Source organism: Hyperoodon ampullatus (assembly GCF_949752795.1).
Source record: "Hyperoodon ampullatus genome assembly, chromosome: 4".
NCBI lineage: Eukaryota > Metazoa > Chordata > Mammalia > Artiodactyla > Ziphiidae > Hyperoodon > Hyperoodon ampullatus.
Window position 1 is genome coordinate 36861780 of NC_136917.1, and position 17005 is coordinate 36878784.

At 53.0% G+C, this 17005-nt stretch overlaps 2 protein-coding genes across 2 annotated transcripts; one reads left to right on the plus strand and one right to left on the minus strand.

Annotated features, from left to right (window-relative positions):
* Positions 1-7744: 7744 nt before the first annotated feature.
* On the plus strand, positions 7745-10546 carry LRRC25 (leucine rich repeat containing 25; the record flags this gene model as incomplete). Its single annotated transcript, XM_079702092.1, has 2 exons — positions 7745-8535; positions 10408-10546. The coding sequence occupies 2 exons, from the start codon at positions 7745-7747 to the stop codon at positions 10544-10546; spliced, it is 930 nt and encodes a 309-aa protein (XP_079558218.1).
* Positions 10547-13639: 3093 nt separating this feature from the next.
* GDF15 (growth differentiation factor 15) lies at positions 13640-15871 on the minus strand (the record flags this gene model as incomplete). Its single annotated transcript, XM_079702845.1, has 2 exons — positions 13640-14283; positions 15589-15871. The coding sequence occupies 2 exons, from the start codon at positions 15869-15871 to the stop codon at positions 13640-13642; spliced, it is 927 nt and encodes a 308-aa protein (XP_079558971.1).
* Positions 15872-17005: the final 1134 nt, after the last annotated feature.

The window sequence follows — 17005 nt, forward strand, 5'->3', positions numbered from 1 at the left end:
GGGCAGCAGAGATTCGCAAGTACAACTCCGGAGGGTCCCAGCGGGCCCCGCCTTTGGAGTGGCTCTTGAGACCCCAGGTTTCAGGCATGGAATCTGGTACACCTCTGTTGACCTTGCCCATGCCCCCAAGTAGGCTTCCAAATATATATTTACATATTTATGTACTGACTTATTTCATGGCAAAAAGAAGAAAAATACAGAAAAAATCACCCAGTTCTCCCATCCCCCCCAAAGTGTTCTCATTTTGAGCTCTTACCTGCACATGTTTTTTTCCTTTTTTGTCTGTTTTCTTTTTTTTTTCCCTCGAGAGGTTTTCTTTGATGAACCCTGTTCAAAACTGCAAACCGCCCTGTCTTTCTCTCCAAATCCTCCAAATTCTTTTTAACTTTTCCTCTCCCCAGCCCTATTATTTCCTAACCTCCTTTAAATTTGCTAATTTACGGTTCTTCAGATCTCCCCCAACCTCCCACCCCTCCCCCAATTCACCTTTCTAAGGGTGAGAGTTTTGCTGCATCTGGTAGGTGTTCAGTAAATATTTCTGGAAGGAAGGAAATCTTACCAAAAGTAAAAAATAAATTAAATAAAACCTAGCAAATAAGCTAAATAACCTTCTTAGCCCCGCCACCCCCAGGCAGCCACTACCATGAAGTCAAGTCTAAACCTGCGCATCCAGGAGCGGCAGATTGTCATCGTGTGCTCTGCACACGCTTCTACGTAGATGCAGACAAATGAATCTTGTCTGAGCACAGTGTAGCCTAATGGTTAACCACACGGTTTGAGGGCTCACCCTCGGTTGCTGTAGAGCCTTGGGCAAGCTACTCAAACACACTGTGGCTCAGTTTCCCCGTCTGTGAAATGGGGGGTAATGACGGTTCCTACCTCAAGAAGCTATAGTGAAGATGACATCGCTTAATGCTACTTAAATAGCCAGTGCTTGGCTGCTGCTATTTATAATTACTTTAAATGTTTTAAAAATCTGACGGCTTATAATGTTTCTTTATATTCCTCCACCTATCTTAATTTGGGGCCCCCTGGAAGTAGACTGGAGATTGGAATTCAAGACAGTACTTATTTGGGAGGAAGCCCTGGTCCGGGTGAGAAGAGAGATGGGGACCTGCAGGGGTGCCAATGAGCAGGCTCCACAAGGCTGGGTTCCCAGTGGGCCCTCAAGAAGCCCGCCAAGAGCAAGTGCCTCAGAGACGTCCTACTGGAGGGAGGAGGGAGGAGGAAGCCGAGGCGTTTCTAATCAACTCTCCTTCCGTCTGTGGTCAGGACTGCTCCCAGGAGAGCCGTGTGGGCCAACATTGTGGCCTCCTGTGACCAGAGCAGCCTCAGCAAAGAAATGCCCGTCTGGCAGGTGGAGGGTGCTTGCCGACCGCAGCTGCCCTGGTGCCACATTTTGTTTGCCCACCCCTCTCCTAAAGGCATTCTTGGCTTCTAAAATTTTACTATAACCAACGAAGCCATGTGACCTCAAATAAGGTCTTTCCATTACATTAAAAATCAAGCTTTACCTTCTGAATTCGATTTTTGTGCATGATGGACCATTTACACCTCCCCCACCCTTGGGACACTCAGCTGGTGTATTAGTCACACACGGCCCGGTACCAGGCACATGCTAACATTCACATCCGTCTCCCAGCCCTTCACGGCCACCCTGCAAGGTGGTTTTTACTGTCCTCATTTTACAAAGGAGGAAGCAGAGGGACGTCCCTGGTGGTCCAGTGGTTAAGACTTCGCCTTCCAATGCAGGGGGTGAGGGTTCGATCCCTGGTGGGAGAACTAAGATCCCACATGCCTCCCAGCTAAAAAACCGAAACATAAAACAGAAGCAATATTGTAACAAATTCAATAAAAACTTTAAAAATTGTCCACATCAAAAAAAAAACCTTAAAAAAAATTGGGGCTTCCCTGGGGGCACAGTGATTACGAATCCACCTGCCAATGCAGGGGACACAGGTTTGAGCCCTGGTCCAGGAAGATCCCACATGCCGCAGAGCAACTAAGCCCGTGCGCCACAACTACTGAGCCTGCGCTCTAGAGTCCACAAGCCACAACTATGGAGCCTGCGGACCACAATTACTGAAGCCTGGACACCTAGAGCCCATGCTCGGCAATAAGAGAAGCCACCACAATGAGAAACACACGCACCGCAAGGAAGAGTAGCCCCCACTCGCCACAACTAGAGAAAACCCATGTGCAGCAACGAAGACCAATCGCAGCCAAAAATAAATGCATAAATAAATAAATTTATTTTAAAAATTACAAAGGAAGAAGTGGAGGAACAGAGAGTTTAAGGTACTGGCCCCAGGTCACACAGCAATGAAGTGGCTCAGTGCACTGTCTGCTGAATTAACACATGGAGGTCTGCAGTTGCTGGAGTCTGCTCACATTCCAGGTTTGCCCCTAAGTTGGCTTGGCCACCTTAGCCCAGCCCTTGGGCCTCATAACTGCCTGTGGTCCTGACCAGCCAGCTCCAGAGCTCCTCAGAGGCCTCAAGATCCCCAGGCCCTGTAAAGGGCTTCTACTGTGGCTTGGGCTGCCTAGCAACCTGCCCTCCACCCCCGCTGGGGTGAGACTGGACTCTAAGAGTAGCTAGACCAGAGCCAGGGGATGGGGGTGCCGGTAGTTCAAAGGCTGTCACAGGGAGAATGGAGACTGCAGGAAGGGGCTGAGATCAGAGATTTAGAGGCCTCGCCCTGGGGAAGCTCGGAGGTGGAGAGGGGTTGATTCCAGGTAAGTGTGAGAGCCTCGGGACAGGACTGGAGGTGGATGTGGGGAGGGGAAACCCTTGGCCCCTCTCCAGCTCCCCAGACTAGGGACTCCTGGGGACACACCGAGGCCTCACCCAGCACAGGGTGCGTACAGGGGATCAGAGGGTGTTGGGCAAATGTGGCAAAGTTGTGGGACCACAAGTTGGTGGCCCTGAGTCTGGGTTACCCCAGGGCACTCCCCGCATCTCTGTCTTTGTCTTTGGGAGTGGTCTCTGAATTTCTTCTAGGTATCTCTGGGGTCTTGGGGATGTCTGGGTTTCTCTGGGGTTTCTGAAGGTCTCTAGGTGTCTCTGAGGCTCTACAGAGGTCTCTGTGATGACAGGTTGGCCCTGCCTGGGACTCATATGGGCAGGAGGGGGAATATGAAGATGAGCCCTCTGGAAGCTTCTGGTTCCTCTCAGCCAGGTTGAGGGCCAGTGTAGCCCCTCTTCCCACAGCCTAGCCATGGCCTGCCAGGGCTGCAGCAGGAAGGCCCAGGCCCCAGGCTCCCCCAGACCCACCTCCAGAACCCACTGTCTCAGGCCCCAAGCCGGCCCGTCCCACGCCCACACAGCCCACCTCAAGCCTGAGTGTATGGCCCTTTAGTTCCTCATTTCCTTCACTTCATTTCCTCATTTCCTCCTATTCTAAGAGGCCTCAGTGTTGGAATCCACCCACACCCAGGCCCGCCAGCTGGCGCCCCTCTGTTCCTCTCATCCTAAAAGCCTGAGTTCTTGTGTGTGCTTGTTGGCTGATTTCAATGTTTGGATTGAACGTGTTGACTGTGATTTGTATTCACATGATATGATAGGATTCTAAAAGAAAAAAGATAAAAACATACATGAGGAGCTTCTCCCTCCCATCCATCTGCCACTAAGAGGTAACCCCAGGGTATTTGTTTTTCCTGTTTCAACAAAAGTTTCTATAGGGGGGCTTCCCTGGTGGCGCAGTGGTTAAGAATCCACCTGCCAACGCAGGGGACATGGGTTTGAGCCCTGGTCCAGGAAGATCCCACATACCACGAAGCAAGTAAGTCTGTGTGCCACAACTACTGAGCCTGCGCTCTAGAGCCCGTGAGCCACAACTACTGAAGCCCGCGCACCTAGAGCCCGTGCTCTGCAGCAAGAGAAGTCTGCGCACCGCAATGAGAAGTAGCCCTCGCTCACCGCAACTTGAGAAAGCCAGTACGCAGCAACAAAGACCCAACGCAATCAAAAATAAATAGATTTTTAAAAAAAGTTTCTGTAGGAAGCTGCTTTTTGCGCCCCCCCCCACCAGTTAACATATTCATTTGAAGACATCTGCTCTCACCCAGGCCCACTCTCGCCCCAGGGCCTTTACACAGGCTGTTCTACTCCCTGCATGCCCTTCCCCCACCTCCGTACTCAATAAGCCCCCTTATCCTTTGCAATAAACCCTCCCTTGATCATCCCATTAAAAAGTTGCCACCCTCCCTGCTTGCTTCCCAACTTTACTTTCTCTGCCACCTGTTACATATTTTTTAATTAATTAATTAATTTTTGGCTGCGTTGGGTCTTTGTTGCTGCGTGCGGGCTTTCTCTAATTGCAGCGAGAGGGGGCTACTTTTCATTGCAGTGCACGGGCTTCTCACTGCAGTGGCTTCTCTTGTTGCAAAGCAGGGGCTCTAGGTGCACAGGCTTCAGTAGCTGTGGCATGCAGGCTCAGTAGTTGCGGCTTGCGGGCTCTCGAGCGCAGGCTCAGTAGTTGTGGCGCATGGGCTTAGTTGCTCCACGGCATGTGGGATCTTCCCGGACCGGGGATCGAACCTGTGTCCCCTGCATTGGCAGGCGGGTTCTTAACCACTGCGTCACCAGGGAAGTCCCATATTTTCTTGATAGATTCCGCATGTTTCCAGCCTCCCCGACTACTACAAGAACTCCACGGGGATTGGGAGTTTGTTTTGTTCATGGCTGTATCTGCAGCTCCTAGACCAGTGCCTGGCACACAGTAGGAGCTTAATAATGGTTTGTGGAGGAAATGAATGAGTCTTTCCTTATTGTTTCATAGAGATCTATAATTTCATTTTCATGACTCTGTAGCACCTCTCAGGATAGATGAACTGCTATTGATCTAATCAATCCCTTAGGTGGTTTCCAATTTTGTTTTCATAAAACAAACAATGCTGCAATGAATCATCCTGTAGCTCTGTCATCTTTTTGCCTTAAAAAATTTTTTTTTATTGAAGCATAGTTGATTTACAATATCTTGTAAGTTTCAGGTGAGTTTTTTTTAATTGTGCAAAGTACACTTAACAAAATATTTACCACTTTAGCCACTTTAAAGTGAACAATTCAGTGATTTTTAGTACATTCACAGTGTGTGCAACCATCATCCCTATCTAGTTCCAGAACCTTTTTATTACCCCAAAAGGAAACCCCATCCCCATTAGCAGTCGCTCTCCATATCCCCCTCCCCAGCCCCTGACAATCACTAATCTACTGTCTGTCTCTGCGGATTTGCCTGTTCTGGACACTTTATATTAATGAAATCATAGACTATGTAGTCTTTTGTGTCTGGCTTTGTTCACTCAGCATAATGTTTTTGAGGTTCATCCACATGTAGTGTGTATCAGAGCTTCATTCCTTTTTATGGCCAAATAATATTCATTGTATGGATGGACCACATTTAGTTTATCCACTCATCAGTTCCTGCCCCTGTCATTTTGTAAACATGAAAATATTCAGGAGTCCCAGGAGTGGGATGCTGGATCAGTGGGCATGTGCATTCATAATTCCCGTGACAGGATGCCTTACATCGGGCTGCACTACAGATGCTCCCCCAGCAATGTGTGGGGTTGCCTGTTTCCCCACAGCCTGGCCAGCACAGGGTGTCATCACACTTTTGAATTTTTGCCCATCTGATAGATGGAATCAAACAGTGTCTCAGAGTTGCTGTGATTTCCTGTTTTTTACTAGGAGTGACTATCTTTGGGCTGTTGAAGAACAAATTGCAGCCCTTCCCCAAAGTCTCAGTTCAAGACCTTTGACCATTCGTCTGAGTTTGGAGATGGAAAAGGGGCAGAGTCTGAGGAGAGGGGAAAGCGTGGGGGAATAGACTCCAGCCTCCCAGAGTCCAGGAAAGACTCTTGACATCCCATTTTACAGATGTGGAAACTGAGGTACCATTTTACAGATGTGGAAACTGAGGTACAGAACAGTTAAAGTCAAGCAGTGAGCCAGGGGCTGGAAAGGATTTGAACCTGGTCTGCCTGAAGCCTGGACCCCAATGAGGTTGAGACTCTCTGTCAGCCTACCTGTACTCATTCCCTCCTCAATCTCTCTTGTGTCACTATCCCTCAGGTCTGACTCAGCTCCCCCTCTCCCTCTGGGACTCTGGGCTCCTCAAAAGGTTTCCCACCTCCAGACCCCAGACTCACTCCAGAAGAATCTTTTGACACAGTGCCCCTCCCCTGCTCACACACCTGCTTGGCCCTGGGAATAAAGCCCCACTCCTCCACCTGGCTTTGGAGGCCTGTGCTGCCTCCCCAACCTGCCCATGTCACCAGTTCCTCCATTTAGTCTGTCCCTTCCAGCCACTCCACTCCTAACGACACTGTCCCCAGCCGGCCATGCTTTCTCAAGCTGCAGGACCTTTACTCCTGTTGTGCCTTCTGCCTGGAATCTGCAATGCATTCGTTTCTGTCTTCCACTGCAACTCATCCTCCAAGCCCCAGACTCAACATCCCCTCCCCCAGGGAGCCCTCCTCACATCCCCCCTGCAGCATGGAGGCATGATTTGTACGTGAGGAGAGCTCTGAGCTTGTGGGAGAGGCTAGGAGCTTGGAAAGTCAAAGGCTGTTTGCCAAGGAATCCTTGGCAAACTCCTACTCATGTGTTGAAACTCCAATTCTAATGTTTCCTCTCCAGGAAAGCTTCCAGTACCCCGTCCCTCACTGTGGCCTTGACCTGACTCCATCAGACTTGGGACGCCTGTGTCCGGTTCTGTCTTTTTCCGAGACTGGTTGCTCCTGAAGAAACTGGACAGGGCTGAAGTCTCTTGGGGGCTCAGCATGGATGATGTTTGTTGAACGAATAAATGAATGCATGGGCTGGGAGTCAACTGAGCTGAGACCAGGAAGTGAGTTGATGAGGTAGCAGTTAGTTGGGGTGTTACTGGGGGACGTGTAGTCATTGGGTTCCAGTAAGAAGGAAGCAGGCTGCCCCTGCCCTTCCCCTAAGAATCCTGGTCCTTGAGGCCTTTCAGCGGTGGGGGGTGGGGGGCGGGTCTCTGTATCTTCTTCATTCTTCCCCTCTGCGCTTCAGCCGACACCAGTTCCTCTTCCCCTGAGTCGCTGGGTAGAGCCTGAGAAGCGCCAGGCACCACAGTGGATCCGGATCCGCGGAGGGTCAGACCTTCTGACCCCCGCGTCCAGGTGAGCCACGACGCAGCCCCTCCGCGCCGGAGACTTCTAGCACGACCGAGGCCAAGGCGTGGCAGCGGGACCAGAAAGGTAGGACGGAGGCACTAGAACTTGGGTCTGTGCAAACCAGAGCTGGTGGGACCCCGTCAGCAGCAGCCCCCCCCCCCACCCCGCCAGCCCAAGACTCCCTTCGGAAAAGAAAGACAGAGGGGGCGGGGTCGTTTCCGGGGCAATGGCTCATTTGCATATAGTCCCCGACTTGGCCAAAGAGGGCTCCCGAAATGTTCGGGGAAATTGGGCAACTTAGCCCGAAGTGGCTGATCTGAGAGAAGGGGAAGGGGCTGTCTGGGTCAGGTCTCCTCCTCGCCTTCCAAGCCCCTGAGGCATCCGGGTTAGGTACCCATTCCTCGGAAGGGGAGACTGAGGCAGGGGGCCAGAGCCAATCAAAGAGGAGCCACCAGCGGAAGGGCTAAGTTTTAACACTTCAGAAGTGGCCTGAGCTGCTCTCGGCTATTAAATATATATATAACAAACATACGTGGCGAGGGGGAGGGTGACCCCAGACTGAGGTTGGGGCTTGGATTCCGGTGTCTCTGCCTAGGTTGCTTGCATGGGGGGCGCCCTGGTATGGGTGCTGTTGTTGCCGCTGCTGCTGCTGTTCCATCCAGGCAGCCAGGAACTGTCGTGCCATGTGTCCTCGGGGGACGTGGACTGGACCAGGGAGTTCACGGACACATGCCTGAACTTCAGTGGCCAAAGCCTGAGCCGGCTGCCTCAGAACCAGTCTCTGCAGGCCAGCAGTGTGCTTCATCTCGACCTGTCTGGGAATGGCCTTCGAGAGCTCCCACTGCTTTTTTTTGCTCACCTGGGAAAGCTGCAGGTCCTGGATGTGACCAACAACCCCCTGGACCCCGTGGACAGGGCACTGGCCGAACACTGTGACCTTGACCTGAGGGCTGACTGCAGCTGTGTCCTATTACCCTGGCACGAGGTCCGGCGGGACAACTGCTCTGGCCCACTGTCTCTGCGGTGCCTGGATGTGTCCACCGGCGCCTGGCACAACGTCTCTGCCTTCTTGGAAGTGGGCTGTGCCCCTCCTCTGACCATGACAACCATAGGAGCGCTGGTGGCCAGTGGAAGCCTGTTCTTCATGCTCGCCATTGCTGGCCCAGTGCTGGCGTGGAGACTCTGTAGACATCGGGTAGGCAGTAGCCGGGGCATGAGCAAAACGTGGGCTGCTCAGAATGGTCCTAGGTCTGGCTCGGGCCAGCAGCCACGGTACAGTAGCCGGGGCCTCAGCCCTAAGCTCCCAGCAGCCACCCTGCCCGGACCTTCCACTTCTGACTATGAGAACATGTCTGTGGGCCAACCAGCTGCCAGGCACCAGTGGGCTGAACACAGGTGAGTGACCCACACACATCTGCCTGCAAGACTCTGGAGCCAGATGGCCAGGGTTCAACTCCCAGCTCTGCCTCTTACAGGCTGTGTGATCTTGGGCAAGTCATTTCCACCTCTCTGAGTCACTGTTTCTTCACCGATAAAATGGGGCCAATAACAGCCCTCCGCCTCATGGAGTTGGGACAAGAATTGAGTTCTTGTGCTTGAGACAAGTGTCCCTCTCGTGACCTGCAAACCCAGCTTCTGGCTGCCAAGGATTGGGAGAGATCAGGCAGGTGTTCAAGGCAGAGTCGGGGCTCTGCAGTAGCGGTCAGTGGCCTGGGCTCAGATGTCGTGTGACCCAGGGCTGTCTCTGAACTTCCGTTTCGGTCTCTGTAAAATGGGACAGCACTCCGGTCTACTTCTGACACATAGGAGATGCTAAGAAAGCCATCTGTGTCTCTCTCTACCCCACAAAGCCCTGCCTCCAAAGTTGCCTGGGCTTAGATAGATGGGTTCAACTTTTCCAGGTTGGATGAGGGAGTGGAGAGGATTTCAGGGGGGCAGGCACAAGGAAGGGCAAAAGCCTGGAGGTGGGAGAGAACAGAGAATCTGCTGTGCATGTGTTTTGAGAAGGCAAGACATCAGGGCTGAAGTTGGAGGGGCCTGGGAGGATCCAAGCAGTAAGGGAAGAGGGTCATGGCTGGGTTTTGGGGCAGCAGAATCCAAAAGGTGGGGAGGCCTGTGGGAGGCTGTTGGTGAGAAATAAGAGAATACGCAAAGCAGATGCAAATATGGCTCAAAAGCGGAAGTGGGCTGAGGTAAGGAGTTGAAGGCACCACACTCCCTAAGGCAGCTTGTGTTCTGCTGTTTGCCTCTGCCTCGCTGTCACCCAGACCTCAGGACCAGTCTCCTCTAAAAACACTGTTTAGAATTGGATGTGTCAATCCCAACCTACATTTTACAGTTGCAGAAATGGAGGTTCTGGAAATTCACTGGTGGTCCAGTGGTTAGGACGCTGTGCTTTCACTGGTGAGGGTGCGGGTTCAATCCCTGGTCGGGGAACTAAGGTCCCACAAGTCATGCGGTGTGGCTGAAAAAAGAAAAAGAAAGAAAGAAAGAAAGAAATGGAGGTTCTGGAAGGCAGGGGAATGACATGCCCAAGGTCAGAAGCAGAAGCAAGAAACAAACCCTGACTTCCATCCCCATACAACCATTTATGTATTTGGAGTAATTTATAATAAAGTACAAATGACTGATAGACACCACTTACCCAAAGTGGCCTTTTTTACAAGAGGAGCGGGGATGGGGGTGTTAGGATGTTCTGGAGGCAGGAAAGTTCTTCTCTGGGTGTCTTGCCCACCATAGCAAGACATTCCTAAGAAGCTACCTCCTCCCTGATCCATTTTGTGGTTGGGGAAACGGAGGCTCAGAGTTTTATTTTTGTATCAAGACCACAAATTCAGTTGCTTCTGGGGACCTGGTGAAAACATTTCCCATCTGAAGGGGCACTGGTTCAGCTCCAGCCACTTGTGTTCATGTGGCTGGTGTGACTAGAGCTTCCAGTTCTTCAAGAGGAAAACAAAACCTACAATTTAATGTAAAAAATGGGCAACCATCTCAACTTTAAGGAAGAAAAAAACCCTACAATGACTCAGGGTCCTTGGACCACAGCGTTACAATACTGAATCCACAGAATCTTCCCTGAATCACTGCCCCTTACTTGCTTTCCTCACAGAAAGTTGGGCCAGGCTGGGAGAACACTGCCCCATGACTCACTTTTCTCATATGTAAATATTAGGAGTGGACTCAATCGCCCTGAACTACTTTGCCTCTCAAAGCTGATGTGCCTGCTCCCTGAATTCTACCTGCCCTCCCATCTGTCTGTCCCCACAGGCCTCACCCTTCAGAGGACAGCAACTTCTACATGAACTATGAGAGCCTCCACCATGATTCCCAGCCTGTCTACTGCAACTTGCAGTCGCTGGGCCAGGCCCCATCAGATGAAGAGGAGTATGTGATTCCTGGGCGCTGAGCCTTCAACGTCTCAAACTCCAGCCTACCCCCTTCCAGGTGACTTGGGGCACCCTGGATCTTCCCTGGCCTCAGTCTTCCCATCTGAGGAATGGGGCCAGGGAAGGATCATCCTTGAGGCCCCAGGGGGGCTCTGCAGCCCCCTCCCTAGACCACTCTGCTCCTCAGGCCACTCGGCTGCTAGAAACGGAGAAGGAGAGACCCCAACACAGGGATGGGAGGGTCAACGTGTGAATTCTGTTGTCACCCTCCCGTTGGTGTGCAAGTATTGCCCAATAAATTCTGCGGGACAGATGAGGCTGCTGGGCTCCCAAGACAAGAGCTCTGGGACTCCCAAATTGCTCCCAACCCCCAGTCTCTCCCCTCTGTCACTCTCGGGTCCCCTTCTCAGGTGCCTGGTATCCAGACTTGGTCCCCCAGGGCAGCCCACACTAGCCTCAAAGGGATCCTTATAACTCTTGAATGGGACTGCGCCCCTCCCCTGCTCACGCACACTCTATGGCTCCCCACTGCCCCCAGATTCTTAGCCTGGTGGTTGAGACCTGCGTGACCCAGCCCTGCCCAACCCACTGCCCTCTCCCATTCCTCTGTCCTTCTGGTCTGGGCCTCCTCCCCATCAAGCTCACCTCCCTCCTGAAGCTTTCATTTTCTCATGCCATTTACCCATGCCTTTCCTTTTGCCCGGATTGCCATCCCCTTCCATGTTTTCTCACTCTTAAGCATCTAAATACAGATGCAGAGCTCTGGTCTGGGCATCAGGAGGCATGGGTCCACTTCCTGACTCTGCCATTAACCCTCTGGGCTTCAGTTCCCCCATCTGTAAAACAAGGTGATTAAAATTGGCCTCTAAGGCTGTTTTAGCTCTAATATGCTGAGATACCTTAACGCATCCTTCAAGGCCCAGGTGCAATGCCAATGCCACTCTGAGAACCCTTCCCTGGTTCCTCCTCAGGCAGAGTTCATCACTCCCAGAGCTCAGTGTATTTCAAGAGTTTGTTCAAGCTCATGCCTCAGCTGGGTTTCCTGTCAGCTGCTCCCAGCCCGACTCCTGCCAAGCCCCCAAACTAGGGGAGACAGAGCTGGACACAGACACCCCCAGTCCTGGGATGTCAAGCCTGGGCCAGAAGGAGAGATGGAACGACGGTACCCAGAGGAAGATGAATGAAGGAGTTTAAAAAGGGCTGTATGTAAGAGGGGAATCTGAAGTGTGTTTTGAAGGATGCATAGGTGTTCGAGAAGTAGAAAGGACAAGGCACACTGGGCAGGGGGACCAGCCTGGAGGTGTGAAAAGGCACATGGGCAGCAGTGTCCGGCAAAGGCAACAGTTGATGTTTGGGGAGAGACTCAGTATGGCAGCTGCTACCTTTGGGTGATCCTGACATTGAGTTTAATTTTGAGGTTCCCTTGGCTTCCCAAACACCTGGGAGTGACCCAGCGTGGGAGAGGCAACCTATGAGGGTCTCCAGCTTCCTTGCATCCCTGCATCCTTGCCCTAGACACTACTCGAGCCCCCACTCCTGCTGCCAAAAATCTGTCTTCCTTTGCTCACTAATGCATTGCCTGGGTTGACCTCTTTGCACGATTCTTACTACCATCAGCCACTTATGATTTATACTCATTTGTCCCTGCACTCAGCTGAGCTTGAATGGAGTGGTTTTTGCCTACGTTGTTCCTTCGTGTCCTCAGTGCCCAGCCATGGCCTGGCACAAAGTGGGTACTCACTGAATACATTCGGGGCACCTGCAGTCATTCAGATCTGCCTCTGGATGGTGGGGTTCACAGGGGACACATCTCACTCACTGCTGAAGCTGGGTGCTCTGTCCTCCAGACTCCCATGACAGTTCCTCAGGGTGAACAGGCAAGTGGGTGTGGGGAAGGGGCTGGGCTTGGTACATCTCAGCAATTCCAAGATCCTAAGTAGGAAAAGATATAACCTGGGAGATGTGGTGTGCGTGAAAACGTTCTTCACAACTTACTTCTCCCTGCTCTTCTTTTTTTTAAAAAAATAGTTAATTAATTAATTTTTGGCTGCGTTGGGTCTTCGTTGCTGTGCACGGGCTTTTCTCTAGTTGTGGCGAGCAGGGGCTACTCTTCGTTGTGGTGCTCAGGCTTCTCACTGCAGTGGATTCCTTTGTTGCAGAGCATGGGCTCTAGGCACGCGGGCTTCAGTAGTTGTGGCCCGTGGGCTCAGTAGTTGTGGCACACGGGCTTAGTTGCTCCATGGCATGTGGGATCTTCCCGGACCAGGGCTCGAACCCATGTCCCCTGCTTTGGCAGGTGGATTCTTAACCACTGTGCCACCAGGGAAGTCCCTCTCCCTGCTCTTTTTATATGAAAGGATAGAGGCATCATTAACATGAAGGGAGGTGCCACAAACAGGAGAGGTAATGGGACTCTTCCAAGTCGGGGGCAGATTCACACACAATGCACTTGACTCTGGGCTGCCTGTGTTTGGAAAGGTGACCCCCATGGAGGGAGAGAGAGCAGGATGGTGATAGAGACAGGGCCAGATAATTACAGAGACAGGAGTACTGAGAGATCAGAAGAGATGGAGGGAGACTGAGACCCAAAAGGGTCTCAGAAACAAAAGCAGAGGAATAGGGAGGTAGAGAAGCACAGAAATAGAGAGAGGGATGTCTCCGGCTGCGCTTGAGGACCATTGCCATCATGAGCACCGTCCAATTTCTTGGCATTCCCAAGAACGTCCTGCCACCCATTCCCCGGACTGTTCCAGTCATCTCATATCAGCTCCCCTGAGGGAATTGAGGCCAGCGGGGGTGGGCTCTTCCCAAGGTCACCAGCTCCATCCTGGACACCACAGGGGTCAGGTCAGACAGCTTCATTTTTATTACCAGAGTTTTCCATAAACGCACACCCTGTCAGACCACGCCTCCCCAGCCCTCCAGTCCCCAGGCAGATCACCCCAATAAATTAATAATAAATACAAACATAAATACATAGGTTTGGGCCAGGAGGGAGCAGACAGCAATGGTTAGGAATCGGGTATTTCAGGTTCCACGAGCCCATTAGACAGACAAGGACAACTGAAGTCATTTCCATTGCATTTGTGCCATAAGTGAAGGACCAGGGCCGCTCACACGCAGTGGCAGTCCTTGGCCACGAGGTCGTCGAAGGGCGTGAGTGACACGCGGCCGTCGCTGTCTTGGTGCATGAGCACCACCGGATCGTAGCTGGCTGGCACGCAGCATGGGGCAGGCGCAGCATCAGGGTTCAGGCCATGCAGGCGCGCTTGCATCTGCGCGTGCCTGTTAGCCGATCGGAAGTGGCTCGGGCACGCGCCGATGCACATGCGCACGTCCAGCTCGCGCGGCGCCAACACCCAGTCAGCCCAGCCCAGGTCCTCGAGCGACGCGCGCAGGCTCTGCAGGCGACAGCAGCGCCCCTCCCCGAGCGGGCAACCGTCCCGGGTGCGAGCACGCACGTGGCGTCGCCCCCTGGTGGCGCTTGTCCGCCAGTGCAGCTCAAGCTGGGGCTGTGCAGAAGACAACGCCTCCAGCAACTCGTCCGGTCGCCGCAACGGTCGCAGGCGTATTGCGGGAGCCCGGGAGCTTCCGAGGCTGAGCTGACGCTGTAGTGGCCGCGTCACGTCCCACGAGCTCCGCGCCCTCGGGGACAGCCGGAGAAGAGCCCTATGCAGGCGGGAGGCTGCAGGGAGCCCCTCAGTTAAGTCGACCCGGGGGATGCGCAGGTGCAGGTGGCCGCCTGGTCCAAGTCGCACTATGAGAGAGAGGAAAACCAGTCATTCACGGGCCTACTGTGTGCCGGGCACGGGGTGGTGGTGGTGTGTGTGTGTGCCCATTTCCTCCAACACCCCAAGCTAGATCCTACCTCAGGGCCTTTGCACAAGCTACTTCCTCTACCGGCCACACTCCTCCCCTGAATCTCAGCATGGCTGGTTACATACCACTCCAACCTGCCTAAAATTGGCACCGACCTATTTTATTTGGTTGTCTATTATTTGCCTCCCCCACCAGAATCTCAGCGGGGATTTCTGTCTGCTTGGTCACCACTGTGCCTGGCACATAGTAGGTGCTTAGTTAATACTTGCAGGAATGAATGTGTATCTGATCTTTTAGAGAGACTGAGATTCCAGTGCTGGCTCTGCCTCCTTCTGGCTGCCAGAATCATTTTTACTGAAGTTCTACTAAGTGCCCGGGGCTAGGGATACAGCAACGAGCTACTGTGTTTTCAACTCTCTGGTTTCCTCCATATCTGAGAAATGAAGGGTGTCTGGCTCCCCAGGATTCTCAGACCTCCAGGCTGGTACAGATGTTGGGGATACTGGGGAGACTGAGGTTTGAGGGCTCGCAACCCAGTCGCTAGGCTCAGAGAGAGGGAAGTTTTCCTGGAGTCCCACAGCACAAGTGGGATTAGGGCGGGATAAGAGCTCTCCCTTCTGGCCTGACACCCTTCCCTCAACTCCCAGTTCCTAGCGCAGCCCACATGTCCTTGCACCCCCTCCATCCGCTGGAGGCTCGGTGGAGGGCGTGAAAATACTCCACTCCCTCCCTAAGGCACCAGTCACGTGCAACTTTAGCAGTGCCTTGGCGCGCAATTGCATCAGATTCGCAACCAGCCCAAGCAGGTTCTGTGCATCTCTGTGCACCACTCTGTCTCCTCCCCCGCCCTGCACTTCCGCCGGACCCCTGGATCCTTCCCGCTGGAAATCCCCCTCTAACCCTTTCCTCACATCCAAGGGCAGGGACCATGTCCCCTCGCCCGACCTTGTCTCTGGGTTCTCCGGACTCTTTGAGTCTTCAGTAGAGTCTCTGGATTCTCTGGCCCTAGTTTCCCCATCTGCCACCCGGGGAGGTGTTGTAACATCTCAGGTTGGCTAAGCCTCGCCTGTTCCTGATGCAAACCCAGCCTTTAGTTCCCCCATCAGCCTCGAGGGGTGACTTTCTTGCTGGGTTCACGGATGGGGAAACTGAGGCTCGGCGGTAGGTCTAGGCCTCTATGTCTAAGAACCACTGGTTAAATGATGGGAGCTGCCCAGGGTGGGGTCTCTGAGATTTTACTCACGCTTTGGAGTGACTATCAGGACTTGAGGAAGGGGAATGAGGTCCGGGTTCGAGTCTTCCCGGGTCTGGTTCGCTCGAAGCTGGGTCAGCAAATCTTCGTAGCGTTTCCGCAACTCCCGGAATCTGGAGACATCAGGACTGGAGTGCACGTATGAGGGTCCCGGGAAAGCGGGGAAGTGCTCCTGGGCCAGAGATAGGGCGCCTCCCGACGGCAGCCAGGAGAACATCAGCAGCATCAGCAGCATCGGAGAGCAGTGTGGTGGTGTCGGTCTCTGCCCTGGCATGGCTGTGTTAGTTAAGCTCTAAGCTGGGACTGACCGGACGCTGCTGGACTAGCCTTTATAGTCCCCGGACTTTGTCCGCCCCCGCCTGCCTGGTCCCGCCCACCGTGGGTGCAGAGTAAACACTCCAGGGACCACAACTGGGAGGGGTCTTCGGCTGCTTTTCAGGGGGCAGTGCTTTTTGATGGGGGGGTTGCTCCTAGGTATGCTGAGGAACCCCCCTCAGGAGCCTCTCTGAGCCTCAGTATCCTCTTCTGTGAAATGGGGACATCATCCCAGCTTGGTGGACTGGAGGGAAGAATAATTTTCTCAAAAAAGATTTATTACTATGTGCTAAACTCCACAACAGGAGCTTAAGAGGTGAGGTGGCTTTCTTCCCTGATGAGATTCCTGCTCTCCCCTCTTTGCTTAGGGTCAAAGGCTGAAGATAGTGAAAAACAAAGGAAGCAGAGGAAAAGAACAGCCAGAAAGTGCAACCTGGGGCAAATCATTCCTCTCCATCACACCTCTATTTCTTCATCTGGAAAATAAGGAAGGATTGAGACTTTCACTGGAGAGAAGGTCAAATGAGGTGTAAAGGACAGGACCAGGCACATAGCAGGTGCTTGATAAACTGGGTGTTTTTGCAGTTACTCATCTTCAGCTGGGGAACTCCTATCCATTCCTCAAAACCCTACTCAGAAAGCCCCTCCTCCAGGAAGCCTTCTCTGACATTTCCTTTCCAGGCTCAGCAGGGTGCTTCCAACCCCATCCCTTCCTCCAGCCCAGCCCTGACCCCACAGCGCTGGGAGTGTGTGTGCTTGGCTCTGTCTGCCCCAGACTTGGGGCTTCTTGAAGACTTGGGCAGGGATGAAGCTACTCTGGGCCCCCATCATTTGGCTGGGCCTGAAGAAGAGGTGGCAGAGAATTGGGGTGCTGGGGCCTGGGGCAGTGAAGGCTGGTATCAGGTCCAGCTACCAGAGGATAGAGGGGTAGAGGGTGCCCCAGGAACATCCTTTCTCCTGGGGTACCCAGCCCCTGCTCTACTGCTCAGGACTCCTGGCCCCAGGCATCCATCCCTGTGCCTACTCCCAGCTTCCTGGCCTCAGAGAGGATGGGCCGCTGTGCAAAGCAGATCGTGGGGGTGTGTAAAGTGTG